Source organism: Procambarus clarkii, chromosome 22 (assembly GCF_040958095.1).
Source record: "Procambarus clarkii isolate CNS0578487 chromosome 22, FALCON_Pclarkii_2.0, whole genome shotgun sequence".
NCBI classification, from domain to species: Eukaryota; Metazoa; Arthropoda; class Malacostraca; order Decapoda; family Cambaridae; genus Procambarus; species Procambarus clarkii.
Window position 1 is genome coordinate 26,267,541 of NC_091171.1, and position 25,405 is coordinate 26,292,945.

Below are 25,405 nucleotides of genomic sequence, written 5' to 3' on the forward strand. Positions count from 1 at the left end.
TGAACTGTTAAGGGGGTCCTGAAGCTTGAACTGTTATGGGGTCAGCTTCACAACCAGGAGCCAGGTCTGGTTGACCACAGTTGTATTTGGGCGCGTTTCCTATCACCTAATGCACCTGTTCACCTACCTCCTGCAAAAGGTAAATAAATACCTAGGTATTTGTCAGCCTTTTGTAGGGTTAAGTCCTGGGGGAGGGTCAGTAGTTTGACCTTGTGGGGGGGGGGACCTGAACATAAACCTAACATGTATATATATATACACACTGCCTGCCTGTCCCCCGACACAATTATGTATTATTATGAATTAATTACCTTGTTGTTGTTAAAGATTCGCTACCTAGAACAAAAAGTTCCAAGTAGCACGGGCTATGGTGAGCCCGTAAGTTATAATTAATTACCACATCGCTGTTTCATTTGAGGAATGAAATGAATGAATATTTATGTATATATAAAGATTGTTAATGTTCTTTATGGTCTAAGGTTACCAGCTTCCTCCCTCACGCACGGGTCCCGCAGTAAAGTTCTAGCGGGCACACTCGAGAATCCCGGGTTCAATCTCCGGGCAGTCCAGAAACGATTGGGCACATTTACTTTGGGATTGGGTCTCAGGTGTCCAAACGATTGGGCACCTTTACTCTGGGATTGGGTCTCAAGTGTCCAAACGATTGGGCACCTGAGAAGATGAGCTACTATAATACAATTATTATTGTATTAGAGTAGATCGCTGCATAAAACTTTAGTTTACCCTTAATGGAGTCCTTACCTTCACCAGAGAAAACGTGTTAGAATTGAGAGGTGGAAGGGATGGCTAAACAATTTTACATTCACTTTGCATCGGGGACTGGAAGCCTATTATAGGCTTATCTAGGTCCTTCCCCACCACCTAGGCCAACTACTGACCTTCCCTAGGATAAAGGATGATATCCACACCAGTTGCCTAACTCCTAGGTTTCCTTTTACTGCTGGGTGAACATTTATTTATTTATTTATTTATTTATTTATTTATTTATTTATTTATTTATTTATTTATTTATTTATTTATTTATTTATTTATTTATTTATTTATTTATTTATTTATTTATTTATTTATTTATTTATTTATTTATTTATTTATATACAAAAAGGCACATTCGGGGTTAATAGAGAACATAGAAATGAAGTTGATTTTACATTCTTGTAAAAACACATAGCGTTTCGGGCAAGTCCTTAAATTAACAGATAATTTTAAGTAGATAATTTTCAGTGAAATTGAATAAAAATGTTTATAGGTACTTTACAGCTATACTTTACTGATACAGGTAATTTGAAGTAGTTAAATTATAGTAAAATTGACAAAAATTTTTAACAGGTACATTGTAAGAAATTTTGACACAATAAACAAAGATTAGATTAATATAACAATTCACTCTAATGAACAAGGATTACTAGGTAAAGTAGGATAAAATTTCAGGGTTATACATTGGTTATCTGTAGCACAATTTGAGGATCATTTCAAGGAATAATGCAGAATATGCACTCAATAATAACAACCATGATATTAGATGATATCAAAGAGTGCGAGTTAAAGCCGGTCGGCCGGGCGGACAGCACGCTGGACTTGTGATCCTGTGGTTCTGGGTTCGATCCCAGGCGCCGGCGAAAAACAATGGGCAGAGTTTCTTTCACCCTATGCCCCTGTTACCTAGCAGTAAAATAGGTACCTGGGTGTTAGTCAGCTGTCACGGGCTGCTTCCTGGGGGTGGAGGCCTGGTCGAGGACCGGGCCGCGGGGACACTAAAAAGCCTCGAAATCATCTCAAGATAACCTCAAGAAAGCACTACGTAGGAAACATCAGGCAAAAGGAAACGTGCCCAACCATTTCTGCCTCCCCCCCCCCACGGGTATTGAATCCGTGATCTTCGATCGAGAGTCAAGAACTTATAGCATTATACTACGTAAGATATCATCGATAAAGTATGTACCATAGTGCCTGTTATATAGGTTCTGAACCCCCTACGTTGTGAAAGGTTCGGAGACTACATAACTGGCAACTTTGGCAATGGAATGACCAAAGGAAATAGTAATATACAACTCCCACTAAATGACAGTAGCCCCAGACACGAGCATGACAGAAATAACAGGGCAACCATTGATATATTACAGAGAGTAGCTTCTGATGACAGATACTGTAATGGCTCCAGACTATTAATCATGGGAGACCTCAACCACGGAAAGACAGACTGGGAGAACAGAGACTCGCATGGAGAAATAGATACAAAGAGTTAAACTGTTCGACATGGCAATTTAAAAAATATAGAATCAACATATCAAGAGACCCACAAGAATGAAAGGAAAACGATAAACCAGCTAGACTTGATGTGATTCTCACCGTACATGAGTAAAGTAAAAGTACAGGGAAGTAAAATTACAGGCCCCCCATGGGAAGGAGTGACCACAGTGTACTGACATATGAGTATCTGGTGGAAAGAGAAATAACCTACCCAAGGAAGGGACCAGAAAGCAAAGGGCAGGCATATCGAAGAAGAAACTATCTTCTTGAGGTTATCTTGAGATGATTTCGGGGCTTTTTAGTGTCCCCGCGGCCCGGTCCTCGACCAGGCCTCCACCCCCAGGAAGCAGCCCGTGACAGCTGACTAACACCCAGGTACCTATTTACTGCTAGGTAACAGGGGCATAGGGTGAAAGAAACTCTGCCCATTGTTTCTCGCCGGCACCTGGGATCGAACCCAGGACCACAGGATCACAAGTCCCGCGTGCTGTCCGCTCGGCCGACCGGCTCCCCTATGACGAGATGAGAAAATTCCTAATAGGAATACTATGGAAAACAGAATTCAGACAAAAAGTCTGTATATTACATGAAAGATTGCACCACCCAGAAGTAACAGGAGGCAATAGACAGGTTTATCCTGGCCCAAAAGGAAAAAGAAAACGCAAAAGAGAAATCTGTGGTTTAATTGGTCATATAAGGTAGCAAGGCAATTAAATACAAAAGCATGAAGGAATTACAGAAATAACAGAACACCAGAGGGCAAGAATTTAGTATCTATGTGTGAGAAGAAAGGCAGAAAGTAGGCATAAAAATGAGATCGGAAACAAAGACATGTTTGCCCCACAGCTACATCAGGAGGAAGACAACAGTGAGAGAACAGATAAGATAAGATAAGATATTTATTCAGGTAAAGGTACATACATTGATACATTGAAAATGAGTTACAAACATAATGTCGGATTAATAGATAGAGCTAGTACATTCAATGCCTGAAGCATTGGGAGTAGGTAGCATAATAGGGAGCCGAGCGGACAGCACGCTGGACTTGTGATCCTGTGGTCCTGGGTTCGATCCCAGGCGCCGGCGAGAAACAATGGGCAGAGTTTCTTTCACCCTATGCCCCTGTTACCTAGCAGTAAAATAGGTACCTGGGAGTTAGTCAGCTGTCACGGGCTGTTTCCTGGGGGTGGAGGCCTGGTCGAGGACCTGGCCGCGGGGACACTAAAAAGCCCCGAAATCATCTCAAGATAACCTCAAGATAGCAGCTAATACGCACAGCGTTTTGGGGAAGGTGTGAGGGGGGAGAGGGGAAACAAACTTAGACTAAACCTTATTACTAATTGAGATCAAAAACATAAATTGAATTAATACAAAAGGAAAAAAGAAAAAAATAGATAATGATAATTAAATGATGAATAGAAGGCAGAAAATGCAACTGAACAGCAGAAGGTATTTTAACTAAATAAACAGAAGAATACAATTTTCTTTGAGATTAATTGAATTTTTGTAACTAGTTCATGAAGACTGTAATTTGCTTAGCTAAATTAATTAATTAATTGCAAGATTCAGTCCCTGAACCCATTATGTGCCTCTGTAACCCTTTCCACTTCCCCCCACAGGACGGGTATAGGGTGCATAATAAACGAACTAAACTAAAACTAACTTTAAGATTATACATGGCAGATATCAGCAGATAAACAAGTTGGTCAATAGTCAATATTGTTTGAAAATAGCAAGACTTGGGTTGACATTTAGGGGTAAGGTAAGTTACATGGAGTTTATTAGGTACTACTTAGTTTTTGTCTTAAACTGGTTGAGAGAGGTACAGCTTTTGACATGATTAGGAAGATCATTCCACATTCTGGGTCACTTCATTTGCAGAGCATTTATAGTTGGGGTTAAGTCGCACTCTTAGATTATCAAATAGGTATTTGTTTCTAGTTTGGTACCCATGGGTTCTGTTACAACCTTCTAGGAAGTGTTTAAAGTCAGGATTGGCATTACAGTTCAGAGTTTTATATATATAGTGTGAGATTTTTTTTTAAACCTTACTGGGAAGCCAGAGGTGAAGATTTTTCTTACTTTACTTTATTTCCCTTTCTGGGAAAGGTTTTACCACAGGCAGAAAGGACTGCGTAGCCAACACGTTGGATGTGGCACACAACTTATACTTTAAACCAGTGGCAAAGAAAGGCGGGAGCAATCACCAGGACTTCATTGAAGTTGAAGTCCCTACCCATTGATGTAACACTTGATTATATTAACCCTTGGTAATTCTGATTAATACTGAGTAACACTTCCTACTGGTTAAACTTGGTAACACTTTACTGAGGTAAAACCTTGATGATACTAGTTATTGAAACACTGGTAATTTGTATTTAATGATACTCTCAGTTCAGGAAAGCAGCATGTAAAGGATTTGGGAATAATGATGTCTGACGACCTAACGTTTAGGGAGCATAACCAAGCAAGTATTGCGTCAGCCAGAAAAATGATAAGATGGATTACGAGAACTTTCAAATTCAGAGATCCCATCATAATGGTTGTACTCTTCAAATCATTGGTGCTGTCCCGGCTTGAGTACTGCTCGGTACTCACTTCCCCCTTCAGAGCAGGAGAGATTACTGAAATAGAGGGAATACAGAGAATACAGGATCGTCTCAATGCTCTCCAAATGTACTCACTAGAAAGGAGACGAGAGAGATATCAAATAATATATACGTGGAAAATACAGGAGGGCCAGGTCCCAAATCTGCACAGTAAAATAACAACATACTGGAGTGAACGATATGGAAGAAAATGCAGAATAGAACTAATGAAGAGCAGGGGTGCCAAAGGTACAATCAGAGAACACTGTATAAACATCAGAGGTCCGCGGTTGTTCAACATCCTCCCAGCGTCCATAAGAAATATTGCCGGAACAACCGTGGACATCTTCAAGATAAAACTGGATAGTTTTCTTCAAGGAGTGCCGGACCAACCGGGTTGTAGTGGGTTTGCTGACCTGGGGGCCGCTCCAAGCAACAGCCCGGTTGCCAAACTCTCACAAGTCAAGCCTGGCCTCGGACCGGGCATGGGGAGTACAAGAACTCCCAGAACGCCATCATAAGCAGGTAACCACTGTGTCGCACAGTCTGGTGAACGTTTTGCGCTGCCCATAAATATAGGTTTCAGATCTGAACAAATCATAGCTTTTTATACTGGTGCTTTCAGGTCGTTGGTAGTCAGTAATTTCTTTCTTATCAGATCTGAGTGTTTGGAACAATATAATTTTAACAGCAGAGATGGGGATACCTAGATCTAATTCAACTTCATCTTTGTTACATGCTAATTTGGCTGCAATGACTGTCTCATTATGATGGGTTATATTTATGTGTGATGGTATCCATACAAAGGAGATTCGGAACCCTTTACTCTGTGCAGCGATTAGGACATTTATAATTGGTAGTATGAGGTTCTTGCTATCGATCTTCCAGGAGAAGTTTTCGATTGCTTGAAGAGCAGACTTTGAGTCAAAAAATATTATTCCTCCTCCAATGTTTTTTAATGTTGTGGTAGATAGTTGTAGTGCCGCTAGTTCTGCTTGTGTGGAGGTCAGCCAGTTGATTAACCTGACACTGACAGTCTGTATGTAAATATTATTTCTATAAAATCTACATGCTGCTGCAGTCCGTCCAGTTAAAGATTGGAGTGAGCGGTCGGTGTAGACACAGTGCTCGTGAAATCTTAAATTCTCGATGGAGGAAGCAATTGTTTCAAGTGTGACAGTTTTGAGAAAAGTAACATTCTCATTGCTCTGAAGTCTGTTGTCGAAATAACATAACGTTGCATTTAGTAGGGCTGAGGTCTGTTGTCCAAATACAATAACGCTGCATTTAGCAGGATTGAGGTCTGTTGTCCAAATACAATAACGTTGCATTTAGCAGGGTTGAGGTCTGTTGTCCAAATATCATAACGTTGCATTTAGCACGGTTGAAGTCTGTTGTCCAAAGACCATAACGTTGCATTTAGCAGGGTTGAAGTCTGTTGTCCAAAATTCCATACCGTTGCATTTAGCACGGTTGAAGTCTGTTGTCCAAATACAATAACGTTGCATTTAGCAGAGTTGAAGTTTGTTGTCCAAATAACATAACGTTGCATTTAGCAGGATTGAAGTCTGTTGTCCAAAATTCCGTAACGTTGCATATAGCAGGATTGAAGTCTATTGTCAAAATACCATAACGTTGCATTTAGCAGGGTTGATGTCTGTTGTCCAAATACAATAACGTTGCATTCAGCAGGGTTGTAGTCTTGAATGATTTCATTGTTGCCTCCGGAGGCGGCTAGTTTATTGTGCACCCCATACTTATCCTGTGAGCGCTAGCGCAAAAATAATTACGTTGCATTTAGCAGAGTTGAAGTCTGTTGCCCAAATACAATAACGTTGCATTTAGTTGAGTTGAAGTCTGTTGTCTAAATACCATAACGTTGCTGACCAAACCACACACTAGAAAGTGAAGGGACGACGACGTTTCGGTCTGTCCTGGACCATTCTCAAGTCACCATAACGTTTCAATTAGCAGAGTTGAAGTCTGTTGTTCAAATACCATAACGTTGCATTTAGCAGGGTTGAAATCTCTTGTCGAAATACCATAATACCATCTATTTTTATTTCGCCATGAATAACCGTGTGCAAGGGTCGATTACTTCCCGGCCCTCTCTGGTTGTTCCAGTGTGTCGACCTCTCTACCTTCTTCGACCTTTTTCTCCACCTTCTATCTACCTCCTCGACCTCCTCTCTCTCCTTCGTTCTCCCTCGAGTGGTACGACATATCTGACAGTGATAGATTTGTTCCCTAAGGCATAGTTTCCATTGTTCCAGGCCATGTGGCCTATGCGAGAGTCCAGCCTTTTTCAGTTAGACCTTATGTGAGGTTGGTCCTTGAGTGCCTATCCCCACCCCCCCTGTAGGCCTAGTGTTGGGTGATTGGTCATGAGGGTGCCCAGAGACTAGGCCTATAGCTTGCCAGTGGAGGGAAGGTGCCCTCGGGGCGGAGCCAGTGCATCACTTTTGGAGGCTCAGTAGTTCTAAGAGTTGAGCGTGGAGTGGGACTTGGTGTGGAGGAGGTGCAGGTCATACCCCCCGGGGGATGAGATAACAACCTTGTGTCAAGGATTAGTTGCAGATCAAAGGTACGGTGATTGAGTCATTTGTTGATTAGCATTTCACAACTATTGGCCTCTATGAAAGGAAGTTTTATTTAGAATAGGATTTCATTGACTTTTATTAATAAATTATTTTATTTAATTTTCGTGTTTACCTTTCAGAAATATTTCTCTTATCTTCAGTCTTTGAGCATATGCCTTGAGTTGTCGTGAATATTTCATGAGATTCTCTGAGTGACAATAACAGCAATTATACTTAATCACTTGTAATTATCAACAGGGAAGTTTTATTTAATAACCATAATAGAGTCTGTAGTTTATACATGAAACGCTTTTCATAGGAATCTGCGGTTACCTAAAATAACATATAATCAGTGCATCAAGTTTATTGATAAATAATATAAAAATAAGTATCGTTAGGTTTGAGCAAACAAAGTTTTGGGTACAACTACATCGATGGTTTGAAGAAGCAGAGCCACTGTAACCAGTTAAGTTATCCAAGCAGCCCAGCCCAGTATTGGCTTGACTGTGTACAAGTTTGAGCACCTAGTAATAGCTTGGAGACACCAGATACTAGGATACTTAATTACATTTATCCCAACAAGAGATAGAAAAAAACTAGGAAAGGTGGAGCAAAGGACAAATAAAGAGATAATTACAAAGTAGATAAACAAAATTGTAGTGAACGAAATTATGACTAACAATTAAATTACAAAAAATCACAGGCATCCAGGCAAGCAAGCAACTAGAAAGACAAGGGATACAATACACAGGATATAGTAAATACCTGGAAATATTAGTATAGAAATGACAGAAAACAAACACTTCACAACGTATTAGTTTAGAATTCGACAGCAACGGCACTGTTATATTTGAGTATATGAGTGTGGACCGTTGGAGCCACGATGGCGGACTAGGTGGGCGGTGGAGGGCACACTTGGTGCAGCCTGGGGAATAGTTGAATTATCTGCTCTCTGGGATGTCACCGAATTCAGAGTTGCTGAGATCGTAAAGGTTGGCAGACTCCTCGCAGGGAAAGGCCTCATGTGGGTGGGAGCAGGTGAGGGACTCTTGGTTGAACACGGTCTGATTGGCGCACGCGAAGGTGAAGTGCGCCGTCTCCAGGACGGCTCCGGCGTCGTCGGAGATGGGCAGACAGACGTGGAAGAGCTGGCAGTCATTGTCGATGTCGGAATAGTAGCCGTAAGTACGGTTGTCGCAGGAGAAGGTGGTCTCGAGAGTGCCTCCCTTCAGGAGTGCTTCAACGCCGTCAGGAAGAACGTAAGCCATGCGGGCGGAAGCGACGGCGGCGAGGGCCAGCAGGACGACGAGGACAACACGGGACATGATGCTGGCGGGAGAAGAGGAACGTTACGTGAAGTTATCTCTCAGATGGTTTGTCACACGTTACCCCTCGCTGCAACTACCCTCGTGCAGGTACCTTGACTATGCACAAGACTTATGTGCAATGCTGAACTGTTGCAAGCTATAGCAAAGTAAAATGGCCAATAAACCTGTAAATTAAAAGGAGAGTGTTGATAACTTATTTCCAGAACTATGACAAAAATACTTTGCTAACAAAACAAGAACGTCTTCGAATTCAAAGTACAAGAGAGGTTGTAGTTGTATTCATGAGTGTTATAATGGTGGGTAGCATGAAGAAGGTGGACGGTCCCCGGCGAGGAGCCCGTGACGGGGCCAGTAGCAGCTCACCTGGTGTGTGGAGGCGGTGGTGGGGCCGTGACTGATGCAGAAGGCACGGAGAAGGGGTCTTATATACCCACCAGAGGCCGGGCATCACTGGGGACCGCCCACCTACCCCACTCACGCCTCCCCCTGCTCCAGGGGTCTCTACCACACCTTCTGCTGGGGTGAAGGTTACCAACTAGGGCGGGGGAGGAGGTTGTGGTAATTATGACCAGGGGGGATAGTGACCTGTCGTAATGTGTGGTAGTGCCTAAAGGGGAGGTGGTACCTAGGGTCAAGGGTCGTGATGTGTGTATTGCCAATGCATGCTATAGGATGTAGGCTTTAGGCCTAGCACTATACTATGTAATCTTAGGTGGCCTGGACACTGATGAGGTCAGGGACATCTCACTCACCTCATCACTGGGTTATCATGGTCACATCACCTAATTCACTGTCAGGTGCTTGTGGTGCAGTGAGACGTCATCTGACTACTCTGCCTGTTGTTGTTGGTCACTACACATGCCTTGCCAGCGGCTGTTGTTTCTCATCATTACCGTTTTACCTTTCATTATATCTATTACTGGATGAGTTACCCGATTGTGCCTGCTCTCTCTCTCTCTCTCTCTCTCTCTCTCTCTCTCTCTCTCTCTCTCTCTCTCTCTCTCTCTCTCTCTCTCTCTCTCTCTCTCTCTCTCTCTCTCTCTCTCTCTCTCTCTCTCTCTCTCTCTCTCTCTCCCTCTCTCCCTTCCATTTTTCTCCCCTCGTCTTTCCCATTCGTCCTTCCATTCTCTCTCTGCCAGTGAACAAAAAATGCTCGAGCTTCAATATTATTTACGTTGAATCAACGTTATTAACCTAACACTCTATCGTTTTAACAACAACAATGTTAAAACGTAAAATCGTTTTAAACATTCTATCGACAATCAAAACCAAATTTCATACTTCACAGGAGTCGCTGGGATTCCAACCAGTCCTCAGATAATCCGTCCTCGACTCAAGTCCATTACATCCAGCGGTCGACCCCACAGACGTATTCATAAATTTTAACAAGCTGTTCATTCAAAACAGGAATTTTCTCATATATAAATTAATATTATAATATATTAGCATATTGTGCATATATAGGCATAGGTTAGGTTAGGTGTTTAGGGTCTGTTGGCGATTATTTGTATTTGTAGTACGTGGGTGAAGCATTTATAGCGTTGTGATTCGAACAAAATTCGTCAGTGAAACACTTGTTCCGGATATGTTCGAACGTCAGCAGTTGTGAGTCGTGTGTAAACCGCTTTTCATTCATAAACAGGGGGTTTGACGGGTGCATGGAATCACTTTTGGATCTTTGTTTGGAGGACGGGCTGCTCACAACTGTTGACGTCCGAACACTTCCGGAACAAGTGTTCGGACGTATTTGTGTTCGGAACAAATATTCTGCTTCATATTTGTTAAACACATCTGGCCGGGTAAAGTGGCCAAACTCGGTGTTAACGGCAAAGACAAAAACAAAAGACGTCTTTTACTCTTCTCTTAAGTTCGGACTATTTGCCTTGATCCTTGCACTGAAATGTGTACAAGTCTCCAAACTTGATACATTAATTGTAAGTGACTCCTTATCATCCTTAAATGCTCTCAACTCTTTAAGACATAACTGTAACATGCTCGTGTCCGAAGCTAGACACAAATACAACAAAATTATTAAGGATGGTAACAGAGTCCATTTCATGTGGTCTCCATCTCATGTTGGCCTCCGAATGCATGATAGAGCTGATAAGTTAGCCAAAGAATCTGCCTTTAAAGGAGACGTTGAGTGTAACCTTGGATTGTCAATGAGCAATCTGAGAGCAGCAGTACACCGAGAACTTCAGCAAGATCTTGTAGATCTGAGCCACAGTGAAATTGACACCAGTAATTCCATCTATCATCATACTATCATGCAAGAGGAGCCACACATCTATGGTTCATCCAATAAAATCAGCAGACTTCTAGATGTTACTACTGCTCGGCTTAGACGCGGTTACAAGTATCTCTGGGAATTCTCATTATCTGCTGATGTAGACCTGACCAAATGTAAACTGTGTCAACAAAATTATTCGCACACCCTCCGTCACTATGTGATGGAGTGCGAAAAGATACGTGAATTCAGAGACAATTCTATAACCAATGTTCCAGCGATGTGTCAATATTTCATTCAAAATGATCTGCTACCAGAAATTTTAGCCAAATATCCCCAGTTTGCTAACTGTAGGTAGTAACTAAGTGATTGTAACCTATCCACCGCTGCCCACTGGATGGGGGGGGGGGAAGTGCAGGACAAACATATCAATTGTGACACTAGCTCTCCACATATGTCAGTTGCTTAATTTAGAACCTGTACTTGAGGTCGATCTCGAACCCATTGTTGATGTGACGACTTATACTGAATTTTGTAACTATCTCATCAAGACTGTAACTTGCTTAGCTAAATGAATTGTGGGGTTGAGTCCCTGAGCCCATTATGTACCTCTGTAACGCTTTCCACTACCGCCCACAAGATGGGTATGGGGTGTATAATAAATTAACTAAACTAACTAACTTAAGTTTGCTTTTCAGTTCAGACATTAACTTCACTGCTGAAGTTATGCTGAATGTCTTGGCTTCTAGTGCTTCAATAGTGTCTGAGAACTTTTGAAAACTGTGTCTGAAAAGGAAGAAATATATCTCAGACGATTCACAAACATTTCCTTCATTTCCGTATAGCACTTCCGCGGTACTTTGTGGCACAACTCCTTACCAAAGCTGTGAAAATAACGCTTTAGGACCTCCCAGCACGTGAGTATTCTGTCAACACCTGGCAAGAGAGGAAGCTGAACACCATCACACTCCAACTATCAATCTCCACAAATTAATATAATACCTTTACCTGTGTTCTTCTCTTAGCTGAAATGGTTATACAAACACAATATTTTCCACAACAATTTCCTGTTTTGTTGTAGCAAATCTGATTGCATCGTGCAAAGTAAGACAGACAGTTTGCAACAATAACGTTCTATTGAGCCATTTTCAGTTTTTTGATAAACACTGTTGTGTTTTCTGACACTTGCACTGTCAGCCGCGTGTGCTGACACGTTACTCAGATCCAGACCTGACGTCTCAAGTTAAGATAGTTGCTGATTTGTCATGGCCTCTGACGGTCCATTGTTATCAATGTAAAAGTCATATAGCACACAGTTCACTCTCTTCTCACAATGAAAGTATCTCAGAAGCAATGGGAAAGACTGTGGCACCTTTGTCTGAACCATCAGTTGCTTCTGTAAAGGGCAAACAAGTTCGGTGACGTACTCCTCGTGTGTTTGTACAAAATACGACGCTAGAATATTTTCACCCAGAGCTTTTGTTTTAGTTACCGCACATGTTAAACCTTTCACTATCAGTGTGTCACTATATATAGAGTTCTTGGTCGACTTTTACTCCACAATCTTGTCAATGACGCTATATGAAGTACATGATGCTGTGGTGCCTCACAGCATGATACATTTGACACAGTTCTGCAGCCATTAATGTATCATCCCTAGTATGCTGGAGCCGATGAGAAACATGGTGACAGTGATGACGTACCGGCACTGTTAGTGTCACCTTTATGTTCACCTGTGGCATCGTGCACCGCTCAACTGCGTTTCCGTCCCGTGCCGCCATCACAACCGCCCTGTGCCACCATCACAACCATCACAACATCATACTACTCAAAATGCTCGCAATTGGTCTTGTCTGGTTTGAGCAATAAATACATATCCATTGGTCCGTTCATGGTTAAATGTAGTCTTTCTTTTAGGCAGTTCTTTAGGGGCCTAATTAAAGCAAGAGATAAAGTCAACCACTCCCCCACTGCGGCCATCGGCTCACTGATCGCCTCAGAATCAGATGTGCATTTGACTGGTCGCTTGACTCGTCTCCTATCTTAAGGGGGTAAAAGACCTGGACTGCATCACGGAATTGCCTTAAAGATGTTACGCTCACTTGTTAGGCTCAGTTTTGACTGTTATGAAAGTTGCTTCCCGAGAAGTCATACCTGTTACTTAAGTACTTCGTGGTTCTTTATAGAAAACAATGAAGTCTGCTTCATGTTTCTTAGACACTTGTGGCCCTGCGGCTCTGCGTGGATTGTCGCCAATAGGAAATATATAAAATTATAAGAAAAATGCGCCAATGGTTATTGTAGTCTTCGGTCCCCGCTGGCGTAGTACACGTAAGGTAATGTATGTAATGCTTTTAGGACAGGTCTCCTGAAAAGGACAATTAATGTCCTGCTTGAGTTGTCGCAGTGCAGCGGACAGAGTGCTCAGAAACAGGACTGTTCTGCTTGAATTTAGCAGGACGTCTGACCTGCTTTTTATAAATTAACAAGCTTTTTTAAAACAAACAAGCTTAATTAACAAACTGTTTTTTAACACTAACAAGCTATTAACAAACTCTGGGAAGAGAGCAACCATATCTTCCAATATTCGTGAGTGTATGAAGTAATTACAGAGCTCAGAATACCTCATATTATTTGGTTTGAAATTCAATGGTATGAGGTACTGTGAGCTGTGTAATTACTCCATACAGCCGACTCATATCACCAGGGCGATATGCTGGAGGCACCGCGTGTTCTATGAGGTTAAGCACCGCTGGGTCTAGCCAGTAAGTGGATGAGTAAGAGCGCTGGGCACTCCTCCTAAGTTAGAGCGTAACCTCGATAAGTGTAGCAAAGTGCGCGTCTCTGCCAGTGGTAGACTACGCCACTAAAACAAAGACGACTCACTGCAGGGCGAGAAACTCTCAGGAGACAACTGAACCAGAGGAAATCTATAGTATTTTGAGACGATATGAAGACAGAATAAGAGAACGGGATAAGCTATAGCGGTGTCAAGGAACTGCAGCCCAACTGAGCCACCTCGCCACCCAGGATTCGAACCCAAGTCCTGTGACTTGCGAGAATAGTGTTCCAATAGCTACATGTTTTGACCGCCTGAAAATCAGACTGATGGATCATTCCGGGTTCATATTTTTCATATAATATTCATATCATATTGTAACCTGGAGAGCGAGGACAATATTTTCTGTGGGGGGGGGGGGGTAGGACAATGTTTCCTGGGGGTGAGGACAGTGTTTCCTGGGGGGTGAGGACAGTGTTTCCTAGGGGTGAGGACAGTGTTTCCTGGGGGTGAGGACAGTGTTTCCTGGGGGTGAGGACAGTGTTTCCTGGGGGGTGAGGACAGTGTTTCCTGGGGGTGAGGACAATGTTTCCTGGGGGGTGAGGACAGTGTTTCCTGGGGGTGAGGACAGTGTTTCCTGGGGGTGAGGACAATGTTTCCTGGGGGGTGAGGACAGTGTTTCCTGGGGGTGAGGACAGTGTTTCCTGGGGAGTGAGGACAATGTTTCCTGGGGAGTGAGGACAATGTTTCCTGGGAGATTGAGGACAATGTTTCCTGGGAGATTGAGGACAATGTTTCCTGGGAGATTGAGGACAATGTTTCCTGGGAGATTGAGGACAATGTTTCCTGTGGTGAGGACAATGTTTCCTGTGGTGAGGACAATGTTTCCTGGGAGATTGAGGACAATGTATCCTGGGAGTGAGGACAATGTATCCTGGGGGTGAGGATAATGTATCCTGGGGGTGAGGACAATGTATCCTGGGGGGTGAGGACAATGTATCCAGAGGAGTGAGGACAATGTATCCTTGGGGCTGAGGACCTGGGACCCTAGCACCTGCTCAGTGGTTCAGGGTTCGTGAGAGTGGGTTATGTCCAGCACATATCTGTAAGAAGAGTGTTGTGTCTATATAACTGTGTCCACGAGGGCTGGCTGGCTGGCGTCTTGATCACCCTGGCCCAGATGACTTAAGTGTTCTTTACTTTGCCTCATAAGGAGACGGTGATCAGGTCGTATACATACACATAGTTGCTTTGTTTGTGTACATAAGCGATGCATAGCTTTAATACATAATATATATAAGCATCCAGATCTTGAGCAATGTTCCCTCGTTCCGTTCGTCACTTTCAAAGTGGCTTCAATCGCTGTTTAGTCACGTCCCCTTAGAATCTTGTACGTTGTTATCATGTCTTCAATGTTCCTGCTTGTCTAAAGTGTCGTGGATTGCAGTTCCTTCAGTTTTTAGCTCATTATCTTTAGCTCAAGAAATAATGTTGAAGCATATCTAGTTTATCTTTTTTTCTTTAGACACGGGGTTCCATGCCGGGGCAGCATACTCGAGAATACATACATGCTCTGATGTGTGGCTCAGGTGTGTGGCGCTGGTGTGTGTGACTCTGGTGTGTGTGACTCTGGTGTGTGTCTCCTGTGTGTGTGACTCTGGTGTGTGTGACTCTGGTGTGTGGCTCTGGTGTGTGTGGCTCAGGTGTGTGGCTCTGGTGTGTGTGACTCTGGTGTGTGACTCTGGTGTGTGTGTGGCTCTGGTGTGTGTGGCTTAGGTGTGTGGCTCTAGTGTGTGTGGCTCTGGTGTGTGTGGCTCTGGTGTGTGTGGCTCTAGTGTGTGTGGCTCTGGTGTGTGTGGCTCAGGTGTGTGGCTCTGGTGTGTGTGGCTCAGGTGTGTGGCTCTGGTGTGTGTGACTCTGGTGTGTGTGACTCTGGTGTGTGTGACTCTGGTGTGTCTGTGGCTCTGGTGTGTGTGTGACTCTGGTGTGTGTGACTCTGGTGTGTGTGTGACTCTGGTGTGTGTGGCTCTGGTGTGTGTGTGGCTCTGGTGTGTGTGTGACTCTGGTGTGTCTGTGGCTCTGGTGTGTGTGTGGCTCTGGTGTGTGTGTGGCTCTGGTGTGTGTGTGGCTCTGGTGTGTGTGTGACTCTGGTGTGTGTGGCTCTGGTGTGTGTGTGGCTCTGGTGTGTGTGTGACTCTGGTGTGTGTGGCTCTGGTGTGTGTGTGACTCTGGTGTGTGTGTGACTCTGGTGTGTGTGTGACTCTGGTGTGTGTGTGACTCTGGTGTGTGTGTGACTCTGGTGTGTGTGGCTCTGGTGTGTGTGTGACTCTGGTGTGTGTGGCTCTGGTGTGTGTGTGTGTGTGTGTGTGTGTGTGTGTGTGTGTGTGTGGCTCTGGTGTGTGTGGCTCTGGTGTGTGTGTGGCTCTGGTGTGTGTGTGGCTCTGGTGTGTGTGACTCTGGTGTGTGTGACTCTGGTGTGTGTGGCTCTGGTGTGTGTGACTCTGATGTGTGTGTCTCTGGTGTGTGTGACTCTGGTGTGTGTGACTCTGGTGTGTGTGACTCTGGTGTGTGTAACTCTGGTGTGTGTGACTCTGGTGTGTGTGTGGCTCTGGTGTGTGTGTGGCTGTGGTGTGTGTGACTCTGGTGTGTGTGGCTCTGGTGTGTGTGACTCTGATGTGTGTGTCTCTGGTGTGTGTGACTCTGGTGTGTGTGACTCTGGTGTGTGTGACTCTGGTGTGTGTGACTCTGGTGTGTGTGACTCTGGTGTGTGTAACTCTGGTGTGTGTGACTCTGGTGTGTGTGTGGCTCTGGTGTGTGTGTGGCTGTGGTGTGTGTGACTCTGGTGTGTGTGACTCTGGTGTGTGTGACTCTGATGTGTGTGACTCTGGTGTGTGTGACTCTGGTGTGTGTGACTCTGGTGTGTGTGACTCTGGTGTGTGTAACTCTGGTGTGTGTGACTCTGGTGTGTGTGACTCTGGTGTGTGTGACTCTGGTGTGTGTAACTCTGGTGTGTGTGACTCTGGTGTGTGTGTGGCTCTGGTGTGTGTGTGGCTCTGGTGTGTGTGTAACTCTGGTGTGTGTGACTCTGGTGTGTGTGACTCTGGTGTGTGTGACTCTAGTGTGTGTAACTCTGGTGTGTGTGGCTCTGGTGTGTGTGGCTCTGGTGTGTGTGACTCTGGTGTGTGTAACTCTGGTGTGTGTGACTCTGGTGTGTGTGTGGCTCTGGTGTGTGTGACTCTGGTGTGTGTAACTCTGGTGTGTGTGACTCTGGTGTGTGTGTCTCTGGTGTGTGTGACTCTGGTGTGTGTAACTCTGGTGTGTGTGACTCTGGTGTGTGTGACTCTGGTGTGTGTGGCTCAGGTGTGTGGCTCTGGTGTGTGTGACTCTGGTGTGTGTGGCTCTGGTGTGTGTGGCTCTGGTGTGTGTGGCTCTTGTGTGTGTGTGGCTCTGGTGTGTGTGTGTGTCTGGTGTGTGTGTGTGTCTGGTGTGTGTGACTCTGGTGTGTGTGACTCAGGTGTGTGTGACTCAGGTGTGTGTGGCTCAGGTGTGTGTGGCTCAGGTGTGTGTGGCTCTGGTGTGTGTGGCTCTTGTGTGTGTGTGACTCTGGTGTTTGACTCTGGTGTGTGTGACTCTGGTGTCTGTGACTCAGGTGTGTGTGGCTCAGGTGTGTGTGGCTCTGGTGTGTGTGGCTCTGGTGTGTGTGGCTCTTGTGTGTGTGGCTCTGGTGTGTGTGTGGCTCTGGTGTGTGTGGCTCTGGTGTGTGTGGCTCTGGTGTGTGTGGCTCTTGTGTGTGTGTGTGGCTCTGGTGTGTGTGTGGCTCTGGTGTGTGTGACTCTGGTGTGTGACTCTAGTGTGTGTGACTCTGGTGTGTGTGACTCTGGTGTGTGTGTGGCTCAGGTGTGTGGCTCTGGTGTGTGTGACTCTGGTGTGTGTGGCTCTGGTGTGTGTGGCTCTGGTGTGTGTGTGTCTCTGGTGTGTGTGTGTCTCTGGTGTGTGTGACTCTGGTGTGTGTGGCTCTGGTGTGTGTGACTCTGGTGTGTGTGGCTCTGGTGTGTGTGTGTCTCTGGTGTGTGTGTGTCTCTGGTGTGTGTGGCTCTGGTGTGTGTGGCTCTGGTGTGTTTGGCTCTGGTGTGTGTGGCTCTGGTGTGTGTGGCTCTGGTGTGTGTGACTCTGGTGTGTGTGGCTCTGGTGTGTGTGGCTCAGGTGTGTGGCTCTGGTGTGTGTGTGACTCTGGTGTGTGTGGCTCTGGTGTGTGTGGCTCTGGTGTGTGTGTGTCTCTGGTGTGTGTGTGTCTCTGGTGTGTGTGGCTCTGGTGTGTGTGGCTCTGGTGTGTTTGGCTCTGGTGTGTGTGGCTCTGGTGTGTGTGGCTCTGGTGTGTGTGACTCTGGTGTGTGTGGCTCTTGTGTGTGTGACTCTGGTGTGTGTGACTCAGGTGTGTGTGGCTCTGGTGTGTGTGACTCTGGTGTGTGACTCTAGTGTGTGTGACTCTGGTGTGTGTGACTCTGGTGTGTGTGGCTCAGGTGTGTGGCTCTGGTGTGTGTGGCTCAGGTGTGTGGCTCTGGTGTGTGTGACTCAGGTGTGTGTGGCTCTGGTGTGTGTGGCTCTGGTGTGTGTGGCTCTTGTGTGTGTGGCTCTGGTGTGTGTGTGTGTCTGGTGTGTGTGTGTGTCTGGTGTGTGTGGCTCTGGTGTGTGTGGCTCTGGTGTGTGTGGCTCTTGTGTGTGTGTGGCTCTGGTGTGTGTGACTCTGGTGTGTGACTCTAGTGTGTGTGACTCTGGTGTGTGTGACTCTGGTGTGTGTGGCTCAGGTGTGTGGCTCTGGTGTGTGTGACTCTGGTGTGTGTGGCTCAGGTGTGTGGCTCTGGTGTGTGTGACTCTGGTGTGTGTGGCTCAGGTGTGTGTGGCTCTGGTGTGTGTGTGTCTCTGGTGTGTGACTCTGGTGTGTGTGACTCGTGTGTGTGACTCTGGTGTGTGACTCTGGTGTGTGTGACTCTGGTGTGTGTGGCTCAGGTGTGTGGCTCTGGTGTGTGTGGCTCTGGTGTGTGTGACTCTGGTGTGTGGCTCTGGTGTGTGTCTCTGGTGTGTGTGGCTCTGGTGTGTGACTCTGGTGTGTGTGACTCTGGTGTGTGACTCTGGTGTGTGTGACTCTGGTGTGTGTGTGGCTCTGGTGTGTGTGTGGCTCTGGTGTGTGACTCTGGTGTGTGTGACTCTGGTGTGTGACTCTGGTGTGTGTGACTCTGGTGTGTGACTCTGGTGTGTGTCTCTGGTGTGTGGCTCTGGTGTGTGTCTCTGGTGTGTGTAACTCTGGTGTGTGACTCTGGTGTGTGTGACTCTGGTGTGTGACTCTGGTGTGTGTCTCTGGTGTGTGTGACTCTGGTGTGTGTGTGACTCTGGTGTGTGTGACTCTGGTGTGTGACTCTGGTGTTTGACTCTGGTGTGTGTGACTCTGGTGTGTGACTCTGGTGTCAGAGGGGGGGGGGGGTACCCGCTCCCAGGTCCCTCTGATCCACTCTGTGTTTGTGGTCTTGTCTCTCCTGTGTGCTGGATGGATGTGTGGCTCTTGGATGTATGTACTCACCTAGTTGGACTTGCTGAGGTTGAGCTTCGGCTCTTTGGTCCCGCCTCTCAACCGTCAAATCAAACCGGTGTACACATCCCTGAGCCTATCATATCTATTGTCAATAGATATGATAGGAGTGTTTGTGTGTGTGTGTGTGTGTGTGTGTGTGTGTGTGTGTGTGTGTGTGTGTGTGTGTGTGTGTGTGTGTGTGTGTGTGTGTGTGTGTGTGTGTGTGTGTGTGTGTGTGTGTGTGTGTGTGTGTGTGTGTGTGTGTGTGTGTACTCACCTATTTGTACTCACCTATTTGTGCTTGCGGGGGTTGAGCTTTGGCTCTTTGGTCCCGCCTCTCAACTGTCAATCAACTGGTGTACAGATTCCTGAGCCTACTGGGCTCTATCATATCTACATTTAAAACTGTGTATGGAGTCAGCCTCCACCACATCACTGCCTAATGCATTCCATCCGTTAACTACTCTGACACTGAAAAAGTTCCTTCTAACGTCTCTGTGGCTCATGTGGGTACTCAGTTTCCACCTGTGTCCTCTTGTTCGCGTCCCACCAGTGTTGAATAGTTTATCCTTGTTTACCCGGTCGATTCCTCTGAGGATTTTGTAGGTTGTGATCATGTCTCCCCTTACTCTTCTGTCTTCCAGTGTCGTAAGGTGCATTTCCCGCAGCCTTTCCTCGTAACTCATGCCTCTTAGTTCTGGGACTAGTCTAGTGGCATACCTTTGGACTTTTTCCAGCTTCGTCTTGTGCTTGACAAGGTACGGGCTCCATGCTGGGGCCGCATACTCCAGGATTGGTCTTACATATGTGGTGTACAAGATTCTGAATGATTCCTTACACAGGTTCCTGAACGCTGTTCTGATGTTAGCCAGCCTCGCATATGCCGCAGACGTTATTCTTTTTATGTGGGCTTCAGGAGACAGGTTTGGTGTGATATCAACTCCTAGATCGTTCTCTCTGTTCGTTTCATTAAGTACTTCATCTCCTATTCTGTATCCTGTGTTTGGTCTCCTATTTCTACCACCTAGTTTCATTACTTTGCATTTACTCGGGTTGAACTTCAACAGCCATTTGTTGGACCATTCACTCAGTCTGTCTAGGTCATCTTGTAGCCTCCTACTATCGTCCTCAGTTTCAATCCTCCTCATAATTTTTGCATCATCAGCAAACATTGAGAGAAACGATTCTATACCCTCTGGAAGATCATTTACATATATCAGAAACAGTATAGGTCCAAGGACTGACCCCTGCGGTACTCCACTCGTAACGTCTCGCCAATCTGAGACCTCACCCCTCACACTGACTCGTTGTCTCCTGTTACTTAGGTATTCCTGTATCCAACGGAGTACCTTCCCTTTCACTGCAGCCTGCATCTCCAGTTTTTTCACTAGCCTCTTATGTGGCACTGTGTCAAAGGCTTTCTGACAATCCAAAAATATGCAGTCTGCCCACCCTTCTCTTTCTTGCCTTATTTTTGTTGTCTGGTCGTAGAATTCAAGTAACCCTGTGAGGCAGGACCTGCCATCCCTGAATCCATGTTGATGCTGTGTTACAAAGTTCTTTCGCTCCAGGTGCTCCACTAGCTTTCTTCGCACAATCTTCTCCATCAACTTGCATGGTATGCAGGTTAGGGACACTGGTCTGTAATTCAGTGCCTCCTGTCTATCCCCTTTCTTGTATATCGGGACTACGTTAGCTGCTTTCCAAATTTCTGGCAGTTCCCCTGTTGCCAGTGATTTGTTATACACCATGGAGAGCGGGAGGCACAGTTCTTCTGCTCCTTCCTTTAGTATCCAAGGGGAGATTCCATCTGGACCTATAGCCTTTGTCACATCCAATTCTAGTAAACACTTCCTTACTTCCCCGCTGGTAATCTCAAACTCTTCCAGTGGTTCCTGGTTAGCTATTCCCTCTCTTATCTCTGGGATTTCTCCTTGCTCTAAGGTGAAGACCTCCTGGAATTTCTTATTCAGTTCCTCTCACACTTCCTTGTCGTTTGTAGTGAATCCTTCTGCCCCTAACCTTAATTTCATAACCTGTTCCTTTACTGTTGTTTTTCTCCTGATGTGGCTATGCAGCAATTTAGGCTGAGTCTTTGCCTTGCTTGCGATGTCATTTTCGTATTGTCTTTCTGCCTCTCTTCTCATCCTGACATATTCATTCCTGGCATTCTGGTATCTTTCTCTGCTCTTCAGTGTCCTGTTATTCCTATAGTTTCTCCATGCCCTTTTACTTTGCTGCTTAGCTAGCCTACATCTCTGATTAAACCATGGGTTTCTCATCTTCATTTCACTGTTTTCCTTTTGGACTGGGACAAACTTGTTTGCTGCATCCTTGCATTTTTGCGTGATGTATTCCATCATATCTTGGGCCGTCTTTTCCCTGAGCTCTGTTTCCCATGCTATATCTGCTAGGCATTTTCTTATCTCCTCATAGTTTCCCTTTCGGTATGCTAACCTTTTGTGTGTGTGTGTGTGTGTGTGTGTGTTTGTGTGTGTGTGTGTGTGTGTGTGTGTGTGTGTGTGTGTGTGTGTGTGTGTGTGTGTGTGTGTGTGTGTGTGTGTGTGTGTGTGTGTGTGTGTGTGTGTGTGTGTGTGTGTGTGTGTGTGTGTGTGTGTGTGTGTGTACTCACCTAGTTATACTCACCTAGTTGTGTTTGCGGGGGTTGAGCTCTGACTCTTTGGTCCCACCTCTCATCCGTCAATCAACTGATGTACAGATTCCTGAGCCTACTGGGCTCTGTAATATCTACATTTGAAACTGTGTATGGAGTCAGCCTCCACCACATCACTTCCTGGTGCATTCCATTTACTAACTACTCTGACACTGAAAAAGTTCTTTCTAATGTCTTTGTGACTCATTTGGGTACTCAGCTTCCACCTGTTTCCCCTTGTGCGTGTGCCACCCGTGTTAAATAATCCATCCTTGTCCACCCTGTCAATTCCCCTGAGAATTTTGTATGTGGTGATCATGTCTCCTCTAGCTCTTCTGTCTTCCAGCGACGTTAGGTGCAGTTCACGTAGTCTGTCCTCATAACTCATGCCTCTTAGTTCTGGGACTAACCTAGTGGCAACCTGTGTGTGTGTGTGTGTGTGTGTGTGTGTGTGTGTGTGTGTGTGTGTGTGTGTGTGTGTGTGTGTGTGTGTGTGTGTGTGTGTGTGTGTGTGTGTGTGTGTGTGTGTGTGTGTGTGTGTGTACTCACCTATTCGTGCCTGCAGGATCGAGCTTTGACCCGCTTTTCGAGCCATCGGTTATTTACAGCAATGACTCCGGTCCCATTTCCGTATCATATCTAGTTTTAAAATTAAGAATAGAGTTTGCTTCCACAACCTGCTCCTTAAGTGTTTTCCATTTCTCCACTACTCTCACGCTAAAAGAAAACTTCATAAGATTTCTGTGACTCATTTGAGTTTCCACGATATGTTCCCTCGTTCTGTTAGTGTTTCATGTGAACAATTCGTCTATTTTCACTCTGTCAATTCCCCTGAGTATTTTATACGTTCCTATCATATCCCCCCCCCCCTCCCTTCTTTATTCTAGTGTCGTAAGGTGCAGTTCCTTCAGGTGTTCTCCATATCCCATCCCACGTAACTCTGGGACGAGCCTCGTCCCAAACTTCTGAACCTTTTCCAGTTTCCTTATGTGTTTCTTCAGGTACTGACTCCGTGATGGCACGGCATACTCTAAGACTGTGTGTGTTCAGTTGATTACTATTAAAACTTACGAAACCGGGATGTAGAATACCGTAGTCTATATTGGTCAGGAACGGCTGTAGAGTGTGCTTAGGGACAGTAAGGGTGAGAAACGTGTTCGCGTCGCGCCGTTCAGGTAAGGTGCACAGTTTTTTCTTTGAAATCGTTGTGTGGGCCGTCAGTGGCGGCCGCTGTGGCCTCTGCCAGTGGCTACCGTGGTCGACAGTTCTCTACTGTAAGTAGGTCGAGGATATTGGCGCATCACAGGACCTCAGCTATTGTGTAATGCAGGCATTGTGGCGAACCGGTTTGTGTTTGATCACGAAACCCATACGCTGAGAGGAGAAGCTTTTGTCCCTCCCACTCAAGCTGACCAGCAAGCTGACCTTGTTGACACTCGGCCGTCCTCCCCGGCCCCTCAGTGCCTGTCTGCCGGTGGGCGACGGGCTGGCGGACGCCGGACTGACACGCTTCAAAATGCAATGGATATTTAGACACACTCTGGCAGTCAGGGAGGGTGTGGGTCACGCTTCAGAGCCGGGCGTTCACTGTAAACACGAGCTGAGCGTTCACTGTAAACACGAGCCGGACGTTCACTGTAAACACGAGCCGGGCGTTCACTGTAAACACGAACTGGACGTTCACTGTAAACACGAGCCGGGCGTTCACTGTAAACACAAGCCAGGCGTTCACTGTAAACACGAGCCGGGCGTTCACTGTAAACACGAACTGGACGTTCACTGTAAACACAAGCCGGGCGTTCACTGTAAACACGAGCCAGGCGTTCACTGTAAACACAAGCCAGGCGTTCACTATAAACACGAGCCAGGCGTTCACTGTAAACACGAACTGGACGTTCACTGTAAACACGAGCCAGGCGTTCACTGTAAACACGAACTGGACGTTCACTGTAAACACAAGCTGGGCGTTCGCTGTAAACACGAACTGGACGTTCACTGTAAACACGAGCCAGGCGTTCACTGTAAACACGAGCCAGGCGTTCACTGTAAACACGAGCCGGGCGTTCACTGTAAACACAAGCTGGGCGTTCACTGTAAATAAGAGCCAGGCGTTCACTGTAAACACAAGCCAGGCGTTCACTGTAAACACAAGCCAGGCGTTCACTGTAAACACGAGCCGGGCGTTCACTGTAAACACAAGCCAGGCGTTCACTGTAAACACGAGCCGGGCGTTCACTGTAAACACGAGCCGGGCGTTCACTGTAAACACAAGCCAGGCGTTCACTGTAAACACAAGCTGGGCGTTCGCTGTAAATAAGAGCTGGGCGTTCACTGTAAACACGAGCTGGGTGTTCACTGTAAATAAGAGCCAGGCGTTCACTGTAAACACAAGCCAGGCGTTCACTGTAAACACAAGCCAGGCGTTCACTGTAAACACGAGCCGGGCGTTCACTGTAAACACAAGCCAGGCGTTCACTGTAAACACGAGCCGGGCGTTCACTGTAAACACGAGCCGGGCGTTCACTGTAAACACGAACCGGACGTTCACTGTAAACATGAGCCGGGCGTTCACTGTAAACACCAGTCAGGCGTTCACTGTAAACACAAGCTGGGCGTTCACTGTAAATAAGAGCTGGGCGTTCACTGTAAACACGAGCTGGGTGTTCACTGTAAATAAGAGCCAGGCGTTCACTGTAAACACAAGCTAGGCGTTCACTGTAAACACGAGCCGGGCGTTCACTGTATACACAAGCCAGGCGTTCACTGTAAACACGAGCCGGGCGTTCACTGTAAACACGAGATGGGCGTTCACTGTAAACACGAGCCGGGCGTTCACTGTAAACATGAGCCGGGCGTTCACTGTAAACACCAGTCAGGCGTTCACTGTAAACACACTTGAGACACCAGGTGTCTCAAACCACATAATGCCAACAACTGTGGACCTCCACTATACACACATGCCATAGGTGTAAAAGGGGTCAGCATTATGCTGCACTGTGCAAGTATACTAAATTGAAATATTCAAACTCCAGGGTGAGAGACATTCCACCAAAGTACAGTACTGCAAGGTGCGAGAAAACTACAGTGTACAAACAGCAACATTTAAGGTGAATGCAACATTGCCCACTGCCCAACTTCTAATCAAGAGCAAAGGGAATAAGATCGCCAGTCGTGAACTATTTGATCAAAGGGTCCCAGAAAACATTTGAAACACAGAAAGGGGCAGATAAGCTAAACTAAAATTTGTGACACAGGTAAAATTAAATCTTTCAGGGTTCATGATAAACCGAGGACCCCAAGACTACAGAGAACTACACAGTAGTCGAGCCACTAGTACACCTAGACGGTTATGCCCAACCTGTACAGGCCATAGTGGTTGACCAAATCCCATTTGACCTGTATGTTAATGGTCTAGGT

At 45.8% G+C, this 25,405-nt stretch overlaps 2 protein-coding genes across 2 annotated transcripts in view; one reads left to right on the forward strand and one right to left on the reverse strand.

Moving 5' to 3' along the window:
• Positions 1 to 25,405, forward strand: part of LOC123758309 (U-scoloptoxin(01)-Cw1a-like) — a 207,017-nt gene that overhangs the window by 138,897 nt on the left and 42,715 nt on the right. The window lies entirely within an intron of this gene.
• On the reverse strand, positions 7,850 to 8,916 carry LOC123756506 (U-scoloptoxin(01)-Cw1a). Its single transcript, XM_045739756.2, has one exon. It carries the CDS (start codon positions 8,758 to 8,760, stop codon positions 8,377 to 8,379), a length of 384 nt encoding a protein of 127 aa, XP_045595712.1. The 5' UTR covers positions 8,761 to 8,916; the 3' UTR covers positions 7,850 to 8,376.

What these genes read in the sequence shown, in the direction of transcription:
- LOC123756506 (XM_045739756.2), bottom strand. Translation starts at nt 8,760, where the DNA reads ATGTCCCGTGTTGTCCTCGTCGTCCTGCTGGCCCTCGCCGCCGTCGCT.